The following is a 15,387-nucleotide window of genomic DNA, read 5'->3' on the forward strand; positions in this document are numbered from 1 at the left end:
GCTTAATGATTACAAAGTTATTTTACTAATTTATTTTCAAATTTAATTGGAACAAAGGCAGTCTATCTCAACAGAAATATGCCAACAAATGGGTTAAACAGAATGAAGAGGATGTGCAAGTGAGCTGAGAAATTTATTTTCATAAACTTCAGAATGTGCTTACTATTCTAAAGAATCCAACTTCAACAGGACAAGACAGCCACTCACTGATTGCTCAAGCTATAAGAAATAGCAGCTAAATTTTTTTTTAAATTTTTTTAAACCCTACAATTTTAGACCAGTTCAAAGAATGTTGCCCTTTATAAACAAAAAGGTGAGATGGTTACAGTTGGAACCGTTTTGATTATAGAACTACTCAAAACAACTACTGTCACCAAAATCACAAGAAATTAAAGCACTAATTAAGATTTTAAGTAAATCGTAATTACTGATACTTTTTTATTGTTGCAATGAAGACATCCTTCTTGTTTCATTACAATTTAATTTGAATGCATGATTTAACATAGAAAACTTAATAGTAATACCAGTGCTCAAAATGTCTGTAGATGATAATATCACATAACATTTCCTTCATTTACTTGATTCAGACAAACTATGGCCATAATGCAGCACTGCCTTAAAAGTTTTTTTAGCTGAATGAAAGAATTCTTCATTCATTGATTTGAAATTTTCAGTTGCAGTCTGAATGATAAATGCCTGAATGTTTTTTTTTTTTAGAATATGAAAAATAACTTGCTCAAAACATTAATTTTATCAAGGTGTATTCATAAGAAACAGATAATGTAATACTTCATAATAAAAGAAATACAGAAACTAAAGAATAATAAATATTATTTCCTAAACTTAATTAATCTCATTTTTAGAGAGAAAAGATATTTTTTTTATATATTTACAATTTTTAAAAAACCTGTTGAGTCTTGGAGGAAGGGTAAATGGCCATGACTTTTGTCATATACTTTACTAATATATGATAGGACACAAACATGTGATATAAAAATTAATACTAGGTGTAGAGGGTAACAGGTATATTATAACAAAAAATTACTTTCTCAGGCTTCACCTAGAGGCTGGTCATATAAACTACTATGAAATTTCAATTAATATATATATATATATATATAAAATGGAGAAAAAGTACAGCCACACAGACATTAGTTATAGCTCATTGTTTCATATCAGTAGATCTGGTATCATAATGACTTAGAAGACTGAAATTTATTTATTTTTTTACTCATTGCTTTGATAACTGAAAAGACAGTACAACCAATTGCCAGAAAGTTGTTACAATTTCTACAAAACCCACATAATATTGTAACATATTGCCCACCCACCTAATATTTTTCATCAAAACATTGATTTGTTTCTTTTTTGTTACTATTCTTAAAGGAAATTTCCCCCTGCAGGTACAAAGGCAGGATAGACCTGTAGTAACAGACAAGAAATTTCACAGCAGTGTAGATAGTTGAATAAAGAATTCAATATGCTTGCATTCTGCAATATTCTACAAGATTATTCCTAAGACTTCTTTAACAAGAACTAATAAATATGTAACTTTTGAACATATACAATTCATTTCTGTAGATTATTGATAATTATGCTGAAGTAATATCCTGTTATATTAAACATGCAAATCTTTCGCTAAATGTCTTAAATTTTTTTCTTACTATCAAATGAAAACATTAAGTTAATATTCACAACACACAAAAGTGCAAACACAAATATACTGACAACTTTCAGAAGGAAGAAAATAAAAATCATATACATCAGTTAGTCTTTAAATTATGTCTGTATGCATGTGTTCCACTGTGTATATGTACATGTGTATATGCATGCACACGCCCAAGGAAAATTATAAAGAAAAATACAAATAAAAAAATGTTAATAAGTAAAAAAATTTATGTAATATATATATATATATATATATATATATATATATAAAGATAACACCAAAGAAAAAACCAACCAACAAAATAAAAGTTGAAGAAAGGACTAAAGATAAAGAACTATAATTAAAGTGTAAAAGAATTCAGTCATTACAACATTCTAAAATTGATAGTTAAATTAGGAATTAAAACCAAATTAAGAAGGTTAGTTTCTAATTATTTTTTTTCTTTTTCAGTATATTAAAAAATAATTTCTAAATTACAAAATAAGAAGCTTAAAAGAATTACAACAGAAAGTTATGTTGGACTGAAAACAAAAACTCTAAAGTAACCCAATTTCTAGAAGTACCAAATCATGCAGCTTTTTAAATAGATGAATAATAATTTTCCATTTAGGTACAAGGCCAACAATTTAAGGGAAAGGAGGGTTTAGTTGATATCATCAACCTGATGTACTTTTATATTATCATCCCCCAAAAGGTTGAAAGGTTGAATTGGTCTTGACAAGTTTTGAACTCAGAACATAACTTGGAACAAACGCCACAAGCAACTTTTTCTGATGTTGTAATGCTTCACAAAGCACTTTTTCTGGTTTCAAGCACAGGCACAAAGCCTGAAATTGAAGATAAGGGAATTATTCATACCACTGACTCCAGAGCTTGACAGGTACTTTATTTTATCAGCCCTGAAAAAATGAAAGGCAAAATCCTGAGATCAACTTTGCCTTTCATCCCTTCAGGGTCAATAAAATAACATACATGTTAAGCACTGTGGTCAATGTAATCAACCGACAACATCCTCCTAAAATTGCTGGCCTTGTATCTAAATTATAAGGAATAAATTTTTTTTTAATTATCCTAAGGTAATTATTAAATGTCAAAACCAATTTAGGGTTATGATTTTAAATTGACAATAGCTTTAACATTTTCTCTTCACCTCAAGAAAGACAGGAGGAGAGTATGTAGACAGGGAAGGAGAGATAGCAAGAGAGAGGAAGAGTAATAAAGGGAGGAAAGAGAAAGAAAAATAGGATTTAATTTTGTAAAAACAAAACAAAAAGTGGTAGGCAGAGGACAAGATATTAAAATTTAAAAATCAATTTTTAATCTTCAAATAAGATCTATTTAAAAAATAACAGAAGCTTGAGTAACACAGTTGAATTCTAAAACTTATCAATATAATTTAATTATTTCTGATTACTTTCTGTGTGTGTGTGTGTGTGATGAACATACACTAAGTACATAAACATATTTAATGCACTAAATATTGGGGGCTCACCATCAGCTAAGTTGTGGCCTGTCAAAAGCATGTCCTTAGCATAGTGATGACTGCTTCAAAAACACTAATGATTCACTCCAGCCAGAAAATATTTCAGTACCAAATAACTGCTGATACTCTACAAGAGTCAAGTGAGGCCTGCAATTGAATACAGCACCCCAGAGATGGTGCTGCTGCTGCTAAAATGCAAGAAATACCAGCAACTGATCAACAAGTCTTCAAAACACATTATCTTATAGAAGTGGTTGTAGAAGCATTGAAGTATACTCATTCTGCACAGTCCTAATTTTATTTCCATATTTTAAATAAATGCATTAACATATATAACCCACAAGGCTGATTTGTTAAATATTATACAAGTTACATCACTATGAATAACTTCAAAATATTATATACCATTAGCATTGGAACTAAAATGCACGTGTATATGTCTATGTATTATATAATATCAAAACATTTTCAATACAAAATACTGAAATATTCAGTGACAATATCAGTGCTTGTATGTGATAGGTGTCCATTCACTGTGGTGATGCCCTACAATGTGTAGAACTATCACAAAAACATTAGTCACAACTATCTCTTACATTATTTGTTTTAGTCAATCGGTGTAAGACAAGGCTGCCTGCTCTCACTGAACTTGTTCAACATCTTCCTTGAGAGGATTATAATCGATGCACTAGAAGATCACGTGGTACAATTAGCATTGGCAGCAGACATCTAACAAACCTGCACTTTACACATGATATTGTCAGACTGACGGGTTCACAACAAGAATTGAAACAACTAGTAGAGCACCTAGTCAAGACCTCCAATGAATTTGGCATGGAGATAAACACAGAGAAAATAAAAGTTATGACACACTGCCCAAACAGAATCAGTACCAACATAAGAGTCAGTGGAGTTGAGCTTGAACAAGTTGAAAACTTCAAACATCTTGGAGTGATAGTGAGTGACCAAGGTTCCAAGCCTGAAGTGATATCTCACATTGCCAAAACAGCAGCAGCAATAATCAAATTCAGAACACTGGAAAGCCAGAAGTATCTCACTGAGCTCCAAAATTTAACTAATGAGATCACTAGTGATCTCAATATTTTTGTACACCTGTGAGACCTGGACACTGACAGCAGAAATCAAAAGAAGAATCCAGGCTACAGAAGAAATGTTTCAGATGTTTGCGAATATCATTCAGAGATCATGTCATGAATTAGGAAGTGAAACGAAAAATAAGTCAGGCAATATGGCTTGATAAGGAACCTCTCACCACAGTAAAGAAACACTAGCTGAGGTGGTTTGGGCCTATCACCTGCTCATCAGGGATGACCAAAACAATCCTCCAGGGAATATGTAATGCTTGGGCCAAACCACTAAGTTATGGGGACATAAAGAAACTAACACCAGTTGTCAAGCTTTGGTGAGGTAACAAACAAAAAAGAACACATCATTTATATAACGACACATGCCTCTACACTTATTCATCACTCACTGCATTTTTTTAGGTCTTATCTCTAACCATCTGGTACCTTCCTCATATGAACTTACTTACCCACCCATATCATTTGTCTTATGGTCACCTTCCTGTGAGTTGAGGCAATGCCCTAACATCAAAACCATTATCTTTCTTTTCCAGCTAGGGTAATCAAGTGTCTCCCCTACAGCAAGATACCTGTTCCTGTCTTTTCACACATTGTGACCTCTTTTCATCTGGCATAAAGCCACCTGCCTCAGTAGTACATTCCATCAGTTGGTGAATATTGTCTACCAAGTAATTTGGAAACCTCACTAGTGCCCATATAAAAAGTTTTTTAAATAAAAAAAAATAAAAAAACACCCAGTATGTTTTGTAAAATCGGTGGCATTAGGAAGGTCACCGAGACATGAAAATTATGCCAAAGCAGGCATTTGAGGTTGATGCAGATTTATAGCTTACCAGCTCCTGGTTAATCAGCTAACCAGCATTAATGGATGTTAAATGATGACTTACATAAAATATCACTCTTCAGTATTAAGAATATACTCAAGTAAAAGCAGTATAATATCTTATTGTCTCGATTTTTGAACCTGGTATGACTGACATAACTTTTCATCACTCGAGGATTTGAAGAAAGTGTGATGCCAAGGTTAAAACCTGAATTAAGATATGTAACAGGTTAAAGTTGATGAAAGGCTTGAGAGTCAACTGAATTTTAATGACTTGTACAGAGCTGCAACAGTCCAACAACAAAGTTGAAATTCCTCAGAAAATGTACAACACTGACCATTCACCTAATCTTTTCAATTGCATGGTTAAATAATATAAATTATAACTATATTTATATCAAAGGACAAAAGTATACCCAATTAACCTTTTTGATACCAACCCAATTGAAATTGCCTGTTTCTGAGGTACAAATTTATTTTGAAGTAATCTAAAAACCTCATACCCAAATTTCATATTAACTTATGCGATTCAAATACCTGCTTAATAATAAAGTTATTTTACTAATTTCTTTATTTTCAAATTATATTGATGCAAAGGCTCTCTATTTCTACAGAAATATGCTAACAAAAGAATTTGCTCAAGCTATAAGAAATAGCAGCTAAATTAAAAAACAAAAAAAACCCTACAATTTTAGACCAGTTCAAAGAATGTTGCCCTTTATAAACGAAAAGGTGAGATGGTTACAGTTGGAACCGTTTTGATTATAGAACTACTCAAAACAACTACTGTCGCCAAAATCACAAGAAAAGAAATTAAAGCACTAATTAAGATTTTAAGTAAATCGTAATTACTGATACTTTTTTATTGTTGCAATGAAGACATCCTTCTTGCTTCATTACAATTTAATTTGAATGCACGATTTAACATAGAAAACTTAATAGTAATACGAGTGCTCAAACTGTCTATAGATAATATCACATAACATTTCTTTCTTTCACTTCTTTCTGACCAACTATGGCCATGATGCAACACCACCTAAAAGAATTTTTAGTTGAATCATTGATTTGAAATTTTCAGTTGTAGTCTGAATGATAAAAGCCTGAATGTTTTTTATAGAATAAAAATAACTTGCTCAAAACATTAGTTAATTTTATCAAGTTGTATTCACAAGGAACAATTAATGTAAAACTTCATAGTAAAAGAAAAACAGAAACTAAATAACAAATATAATTTCCTGAACTTAACTAACCTCATCTTTAACGATAAATTTTTTTTTTTTTTTTGTTATAGTGTGGACTGCTTCAAAAACATTAATGGTTCACTTCAGAACCAGAAGGTATTACAGTACCAAAGAACTGCTGATAACTCTACAAGAGTCAAGTGAGGCCCGCAATTGAATGCAGCACCCCAGGGATGGTGCTGCTGCTAAAATGTATGAAGTACCAGCAAATGGTCAACAAAGCTTCAAAATACATGACCCTATAGGAGTGGTTGTAGAGGCATTGCAGGATACTCATTCAGCACAGTCTTCAAGCAACTTGGATTTACAAGGGTAACAAAGAAGGACAATAAAATTAAGAGAAACTGCAAAAAAAATCTACCTTGTGGCTTTGGATTCAGGGGTTGGTCTATGAATAATTGTAGCTAGGACAGACACTAGCTGGGTTGTCTGGACAAAAACATCTATATTAAGAAGGCTGAACCTCTGATGAAATCACATCACTGATGAGGTGTCCCAGGAGATGAGTTTTGCACATGCACACACACACCTGAATTATACAAGCATGCAACTGAATTCTCAAAGCATGCAACTAGAAACTTATGCCCAATCTAAAACTAGCCATTCCCTGTGAATTGGGTTTATCATTTTATCATTGGAAAAAAACTGATTCTCAACCTTCCTGGTTTATAACAGACATTACAATGGAGATATCATATAAGATGTACAAACTACAGAGCTTATATAAGCCCTGCCAGCAACTGGCCATGTAGCTCAACACGGAGTAGAAATCTGATCAATGTTACTTGATCTAAACAGGATCAATACCATGCTTTAAAACTTTATGAAAATAAAGTCTATAGTTTCTTCTGATGGCAGTTAATTAGTCAATACTTTCTTACATAACCACAAGACCATTTGAGAGAAGAAAGTATATTGTTCCCAATATTTAACCCTTTAGCATTCAGATTCTATCAAATGTAATGCATGTTTATTCACACTGCTTTGAATCCATCATGCTTTGTCGGATAGGTGTTAGAGACCAGCTATAGCCAGTAATGGGCCGGTCTAAATACTAAAGGGTTAAGTGGTACTTTACTGACTAATAAAATGAAAGGAAGCAGTCAACCTCAGCAGAATTTGAATTCAGAATATAAATGGCCATAACTAAATACTGCTTGACATTTTGTCTAATGACAATAATTGTTTGTAATTTAGGCACAAAGCAATTTTGAAAGAAGTGAAGCAAGCTACAGTAGAAGAATTTTAACTCAATGTAAACAACTGGAACAATGATGCCATATCTGCAAAGTTTCAAGAGGTACAAAAAGCAGAAAAGGTTCTCCAGTTGTATAACAAACCAAGTGGTTAATGGTCCTTGAGGATGCCTCAACAAAAATTCACTTTGTTTGAATAATTGTTTTACATGCTTAGGTTTATCTTCAATGCTGCATAAAGTGCTAATCGCTAACTGTGGGAGGAACCTGTGGAAGAGATAGATGTGGGGACAAGGTGGTGAAATACTTTAGAACAGTAAGTTTATGTCATGAAACCTGGGACAGTCTCAGGTGTAGGGTACACAAGAGAAAAAGGTATATGGCATCAAAAACTTGAATTCAATGTGATTAACAGATTTAAAACTATTACACCATGCCCAGTCTAAACTGCAGAAAATCTGTGGTGACATGTTAATGCATCTGACGTGCCCAAAATGGATGCAGACATAAACCAAGTGAGGACAACAATGGCTTAACAGCACTGGAATGAAAGCAGATACAGAGGGTCAGATAATTGTTGCACAAGATCAGAATCTTGCAAACAAATCCCTATCACTAATGCATCATCAAGGACAAAACAGTGCTGGATCCATGGAAAATAAGATAAAAAAATGAAAGAAAAAAACATTAGCCACAATATCTCTGAATATCTTGAACTAGTAAAGATCAAATACATCCACAGGCTGTGGTGAATGGAAAATATGAAGTGATATAAACTTCAACCAAATATTGTCAATGACAACAATGAAGCCACCATCTTGTGGGATATACCCATCCACAGGGACAGATAAAAGCCAATAAGCTAGTGATAATTAGCACAGCATGAAAAACTAATACTATCTTCTGAGAGAAACACTTCAGTGAAAGTTGCAGAGAAGCTGATCAAGTACAAAATTTAGACAATGAAATTATCAAGATGTGGAATATGAAGACAAGTAACACCAGAGGTCATCAAAGCAAAAGGTCTCATAAAGAAAAGAATGGAGAGTTTCAATAACTGTATACTAAACACACACACACACACACACATATATATATATATATCTCATCATCATCATCATCATCATCGTTTAATGTCCGCTTTCCATGCTAGCATGGGTTGGACGATTTGACTGAGGACTGGTGAAACCGAATGGCAACACCAGGCTCAATCTAAATTTGGCAGAGTTTCTACAGCTGGATGCCCTTCCTAATGCCAACCACTCAGAGATATATATATATATATATATGCAATCCAGACGATCACACATTGGAACAGGGCCCAACACTACAAAGAGTACAATAGGAACAGTAATAATAATCTCTATAATTCCACTTTTAGTACATGTATTGATGAATAATAATTTCAAGCAGTCCCATTTTCAAGTATTTCAGAAAACATGATATCAAATTAAGCAGAGTGATTTTAGAAAAGGCTCTCCTCAATTTTATAAAACCCCAAAACAGTGAGAAAAAAAAACTAATCCAAACAGAAAGTGAGTTTATATTGCATTTTGTCCTGCAATATAATATTGCGTTGGGGAATAATTCATGAACATCTGTTTTTTTCTTTTTTCAAATTTAAAAATGCATGCAGAAATGAAACACATTGACAAAATGTTTTGTTATTTAACAAAATTTTTTGCTCTACAAAGTAGAGTGTTTTGATTTTTAAATTTCATTGATTTTTGTGTATTTTCAGATCATTAAAATGGAATGTCAAGTGAACAAAACTGAGCATTTTTGACACCATTTGTTTTTTGCATTTAATCAAGGTGTTAAGGCTGCTGAAGCTGCTCATGAGATTTGTGCTGTATGGAGAGGGAACAATACCTCAAAGTACTGGCCACCATTGGTTTTCAGACTTCAAAAATGGGAATTTGAACCTCAAGGACAAGTCACACACCAGTTGACCAATTGAGTTCAATGAAGAGTAATTAAATTAACTTCTTCACAAAAATCTATGTCAAATGACCAGAGAATTGGCAGAGCAGATGGATTGTGATAAAAAAAACTGTGGTGAACTACCTTCACTCAATGGACAAGTTTCAGAAACTCGGCACCTAAGTGCCACACGCTGAGCGAAAACAAAAAAAAATCATGCTCCACAATCACTACCAGTTTGTTTGCTTGACATCACTCAGTATATGGTGACAAACAGCATTTTCTTTACTGCATTGTCACTGGCGATGAAAAATGGTGCTTTTACATCAATATGGAGCAAAAAGAATGGTTTAGCCTTGTCAAACAAGTGACTCCACAAGCAAAAAAAAACCTTCATCCTCAAAAGACCATGTTGTGTGTATGGTGGAACTGGGAAGGAATAATTCATTACGAACTGCTTGATCACAACCAAATGCTCAATGTGGAGCTCTATGTTCAACAACTGCACCTATTCAATGAAGCAATTCAGCAAAAAAGACCAAATGGTTGGTATCAAAAGGGTTAAAATAAATTTGAAAAAAATGCTCGTGAATTATTCCTCAACCCAAAAATTCTGTCATCCACTGCACATCGAAATCTTTTATACAATTAGACAATAAAAGGGGTTACTTGACATATACATTTTCTTTTAGTTAACAAATAAGACCACTCCATTTATCATAAAATGAAAGAGAATGATCCAGACAAAGTGCTAAGTGCACAAAGGATCAATTTAAAAAGCAGAAAAATGAAATATTAAAACAAAACTTTAAGCCTATTGCAGAATTTTACAATGTAAACTCTTCAGAAAATGTGTGCCTATCCTGATTTACTGTGACCAAGGAGTTCTTCATCAACATTGAATAACACAAAGTATATAAAAAAGGAAAGAAAAAAAATAATCAAATTAGACACACTGATATAAAGTTAATGTTTAAAATTTTACTTATTATATAAGTCACCTGTTCTGTTTCTGTCCATAGACTACAATGGCACTTAGGGCAAATGCTAGCAACCTCTTAGCCAGAGAGGCAGTCTCGTGTAGGGATAGACCAACTGCCTTACACACTGTCCAAGGTGTTTTGTTTAAAGTTGGAAGCCCTGTTACAATGGAGTAAATGTAACAACAGTAGGTGTAACTGAAAGCTGCTAGCAAGAGCTCTGCACACAGGTGGCTTGTACCTGACAGTTGCTGTCAATGCTTAACCCGGAGCACCAGCAGGCTGAGGCAGCAGTGTGAATGTAAGAGCAGCCCTTTTCAGGAGACAATGCTCCCCCACTTCCCCAGAAGAAGAAACCTCTAAAAAATGTGTGGTAAAGAAAGAATGCTCAGAAGAAAACCTAGCTAGTTCATTGTGGCAGCAAGACTTCACTTCAGCAGCAGAAATTGCAAGAAAATGAAGATGACTATAGCAATGTGGGACATGTGCACTATGCTTGATGGAGACTTCATACCTGAGCAGAGGACAGTCCTGATCACAAAAGAGACCAGGACTGAAAGGCAGAACCCAGTTGTAAGAGAAGAGTTATACCTTCTGGGTTGGGAAGATAGAAGGAAGAGATTCAGGTGTGACTTTTGCTGTTAACAACAAAGCTGCCTTTTGTCTCCTTGGTCTTCTCATAAAGGATCATGACCCTACAAAATATCAATCATGAATAACTGAAATCTGGCCATCATCAATGTGTACTGGGTGAATCACTTCAAGTGGACTGAATCAGCCTGAACTATTTGATACTTCAAACTATTCTGCCATTTGGTAAGTTACTGTGAAGTTACAAGAGCACCTATTAGTGAAGATGAAGTCAACCAGGCACCAAAAAGACTAGAGAACAATAAATCTCCAGGACTGAGCAACTGTAGAATAGAGAAAATTCCACAGTGCAAGAGCTAACAAAATTGTGTAATACCCATTAGAAAAAACAGAACAGTGCCAGATAATTGAACAAAGGATGTCATAGTTAAACTACCAAAGAAAGAGAATCTCGGTAATTGCGGCAACTAGTGGGCCTTCTTCATCCTACTGTCAGTGCCAGGCAAAGACTTCTACTTAGTCATCTTAAAGGTTTTGAAAGAGGAATTGGATGAAAACATCAGGGAAGAACAATCAGGTTTCAGCACAGGAAAATCATGCACCAAATAAATCTTTATACTGTGAAAAATCATGGAGTAATGAATAGAAGTCCAGCAACAACTGGTCATCAGTTTTATCAATTTCAAAAATGCTTTCGACAGTGTACATAGAGAATTACTAAGGTACCTGGCCAAAGCAAACCTAGCTAGGTCAGATATTTTTAAACACCAGTATAGGAATTGAACATATTCAAAGAAGATCTGAAAGAGCTCTTTACCTTTATCAATTTGATTTCTCTACAGTACCATTATCGGCCTCTCTCAATGGAATATCACACAAAATGCCTTCCAGTGAAGACTTTGCATTTTAATTTGATGTATTGCCAATGCATATGGTATCCCAAAAAAACTTGTATCTTTAAGAGTCTGTATTCAATTCAAGCTACTGCATGCAGCAACACAAAATTCAACATCACAGGAGTGAGACACAATTGCTTACTGTCACCCCTGTTGTTTTTACAGGCCACTGACTGTCATGTGGAGAACTGTGGACTGCAGGGAGACACCTAACAGATCTGGACTATGCCAATGACACTGCGCTCTTGGCAGAGTCATACTTAGCACCCCAATAAATGATGACCAGATTGACTGAAGAAGTGGCAAATGCAGGCAAGAACCCTTGAACATGTAACCAACTTCACCTACCTGGGTAGCATTATTGCTAAGGAGATGGGGGGGGGGGGGTTTGAAGCAGATGTTAAGCCCAGAATCTGGTGTACAGCAGCAGTGTTCAGAGGACTGAACAAGATCTGGGCCAGTACTTTAAAAGTTACATATAAGAACAGAATAACAAACTCTTGAAGAGAATCAATTGGTACAGCCTGCAAGAGACTGTGGCAGGAAGGCAAGTGAAACTTAAAGAACAAACACCCAAGACAGCTATGAGTATCAAGATAGGGACAAAAGAAGAGAAGAAGACATGGTGCACTGGAGAAAATGACTTTGCTCAAAAATAGGGTGACAGAGGCTAGCTGAATGGGAAGAATTAAGACTAAAAGTCCTAAGTTAAAAAGAAACTAATGCCCAGGAGAAAATAAAATACAAATTTTATTTGAATCAGCAAAATATGTGAAATGATGGAATTACTGAACCACCTCTGAGACAAGAGTTTTACAGAAATCAGAATTTCATGGAACGAGCTATTTTGTATGATTTGATTTACTTTAATGACTCAGTAACTGGTGAAGAATTAAACAATTTAGAAGAAAATGAAAAAAACTTAAATTGACTATTTAAGCCAGTTGGAAAGTGTCTCCTACTTAAACTGCTCAGAACTTACAAATTTGATAAAGAGTACGAAGAAAAACTTAACTCTTGAAAGTGAATTTAATCATTCAAATATTCAAAATTCTGGCATTTCCAAAACAATGAGTTGATTATTAAGTATTTAAGCACTTTAACTTGTACTATTAAATGTTTTTTTTTTAAATCATGCCAAATATTCTACATATAATAATATTTTGCTATTAAAAAATTTAAGTGTGACCATCCATCTTAATAAAAAAATTGCCTAAAATCGACATTTTTTACTTTTGTTTTTAACTTAAGCATAAAGAGTCATCAACCATTTATCACTCCACTAACTCTTGTAGTTTAACTGAATTTGTAATTGTCATGCTGACTGCTAATTGATCAAAATGTAAAAATAAAAATCGTTTAAGATATTTGTTTACAAGCTCATGGAATGTTGTGATGTTCATGCTTCTGGGTTACTAACTGAAATCCACTGGCATGTAACTGCTACTTCATAATGCTCACCAAGAGGAGACACAAAAAGAGGGATGATGTTACTAAATATTTTATTCTGAGAGTACAAAAAATAGTAAGAAAAAATTGTATACAAATTTGGAATTAATCTTGTTATTTGGAATTAATTTTGTTACTATGTCACACTTATTTTTTAAACAAGCGTTATCAAATAGGATTGTAATCTTTCAAACTATTTAGCTTGTCTTTAGATATGAGACTTCATTATCATTTATACTTATGCTATGCTTTGATTGGTTTGATCTCTAAATGACATCAGTATTTTATTCCTGGATGTGCTACAATACCAGAGTGAATTGAAACTCGGAAATTTTAACCTAACAGCAATAATTCACTAACACATGTTCCTTTAACTTAAAAACAAAGGTCTCTGGTTCAAATACAATCTGGTACTATATGCACATCCAAGAATAAGACAATGACAATTTAACATCAAATCAATTGAAACGGACATAGTAAATAAGTTTCATGTCTAAAGATATGGGTTACTGATTTGAAATAGCTCTAACTCAGATTTTTATATTAGATTTATATTTTAGATTTTTTATATTAGATTTTATAGAGCAATATTATTTAAATAAGTTGGGCAATAAGATATTAAATATGTAGGGATTTTAGCTCTGAGGTTAAACAAAAATTGTTTCATGTGTGAGAGATAATTATATAAATTAATACTTTAGGACAAAACTGTAGAAGTTCAAATAAAAAAAAGGAAAAAAGAAATGAAAAAACCAGAAGCAGGCATATAAAGCAGTATTCCACAAGCAGGAGCAACAGGGGAGAGAAACATACCAGTAGACTCTCTGTCATTTTCCTTATCACTTTCTGATGTTTTCGGATGGTAATCATGAGAAAGGAAAAGATTTATAAAAATGGAACAAGCAATTAAAAACATCAAAATGGCATGCAGCATGCAGACATTATCATAATTCTCATTCCAACCTGTTTGAAATAACTGTTTTGATAATTTACTATTTCTATTTCCCACAAACACTATTTTTTTTTTTTTTTTTTTACTACATCTTATTTAATAATATATGTAACAATATTTTCTTGCTTTTAATTTTCCATTAAATTTTGCTTCATTTTCCACCCACCTGCCACAGAATAATGAATGTAAGAGTCAGCTTAATTACATAGTCTTAACATATGACAGTGATACCTTTTGAACAAGCTGTAAAGTGAAAACTTTGTAGGGAAGGGAGCATAATTAACTGAATCAGCCATGTATATTATTGATCTCTAACTCAAAGTGATGACAAAATGTAAAATCCACCTCTGCAGCAGGATTTAAACTTGAAAAAATGTCAAAGATTTGAAACTACACTTTTTTATGTATATACAACCATAATGATCTCTTAGAAGCCCCGTATAATACAGGGGTCAGAGGTACATAGAACACAGATGAGATTAAATATTCAGCACTGTGGCATTTTACAATCCTATGCTCTTTCTTTCAAAAACAATTCATTATCAGTTTAATAATCATTTTTATTATCATTCTATTTCAAAACATTTTAAATTTAATTAGTTTGTCTAATTTGTAGCAATAATTTCTAATGAAAAAAAGTTTCCTCTTTCCATAAATATCTTAGGCAAAAAAAAAGTTGGGGAAAAAAGGGGGAAGATAAATGTAAAAATGCTTCTAAATCCTATCTATCTTTATATTAACCACACTATTCCCTGGGTAAACTTGCACACATTTGCAAACATTGATAAACCTAAGTATACATACTGTGTGTGTGTGTGTGTGTGTGTGTGTGTGTGTGTGTGTGTGTGCGCGCGTGTGTGCGCGAGTGTGTGTGTGTGTGTGTGTGCGCGTGTGTGCAGACAGACAAATATGCATTCTCAAACATCTTAGAATGAGAGTAGAGGAGATGTTCTACAGAATATACAAGTGTACTCTTGTGGTTATATTCATATTCATTATATTTCCTGTTAACAGTGTTTTTTTGACATTCCTCAATACTGAAGATCAATTTAACAATCACTACAAGTAAAGCTATCTA

At 33.5% G+C, this 15,387-nt stretch overlaps 1 protein-coding gene across 50 annotated transcripts in view; it reads right to left on the reverse strand.

Moving 5' to 3' along the window:
* The window catches only part of LOC106882306 (C-Jun-amino-terminal kinase-interacting protein 4), a 249,052-nt gene that overhangs the window by 135,888 nt on the left and 97,777 nt on the right, over positions 1–15,387 (reverse strand). For 8 of the 50 annotated variants that reach the window (XM_089365038.1, XM_089365035.1, XM_052973662.2 and 5 more), the window contains exon 10: positions 14,171–14,203. The exons of the other annotated variants lie outside the window; for them this stretch is intronic. In XM_089365038.1, the coding sequence (XP_089221164.1) occupies positions 14,171–14,203 (33 nt within the window). The remainder of the gene's footprint in view (positions 1–14,170; positions 14,204–15,387) is intronic. 50 annotated transcript variants of the gene reach the window in all.

Source organism: Octopus bimaculoides, chromosome Z (assembly GCF_046866305.1).
Source record: "Octopus bimaculoides isolate indiv1 chromosome Z, ASM4686630v1, whole genome shotgun sequence".
NCBI lineage: Eukaryota > Metazoa > Mollusca > Cephalopoda > Octopoda > Octopodidae > Octopus > Octopus bimaculoides.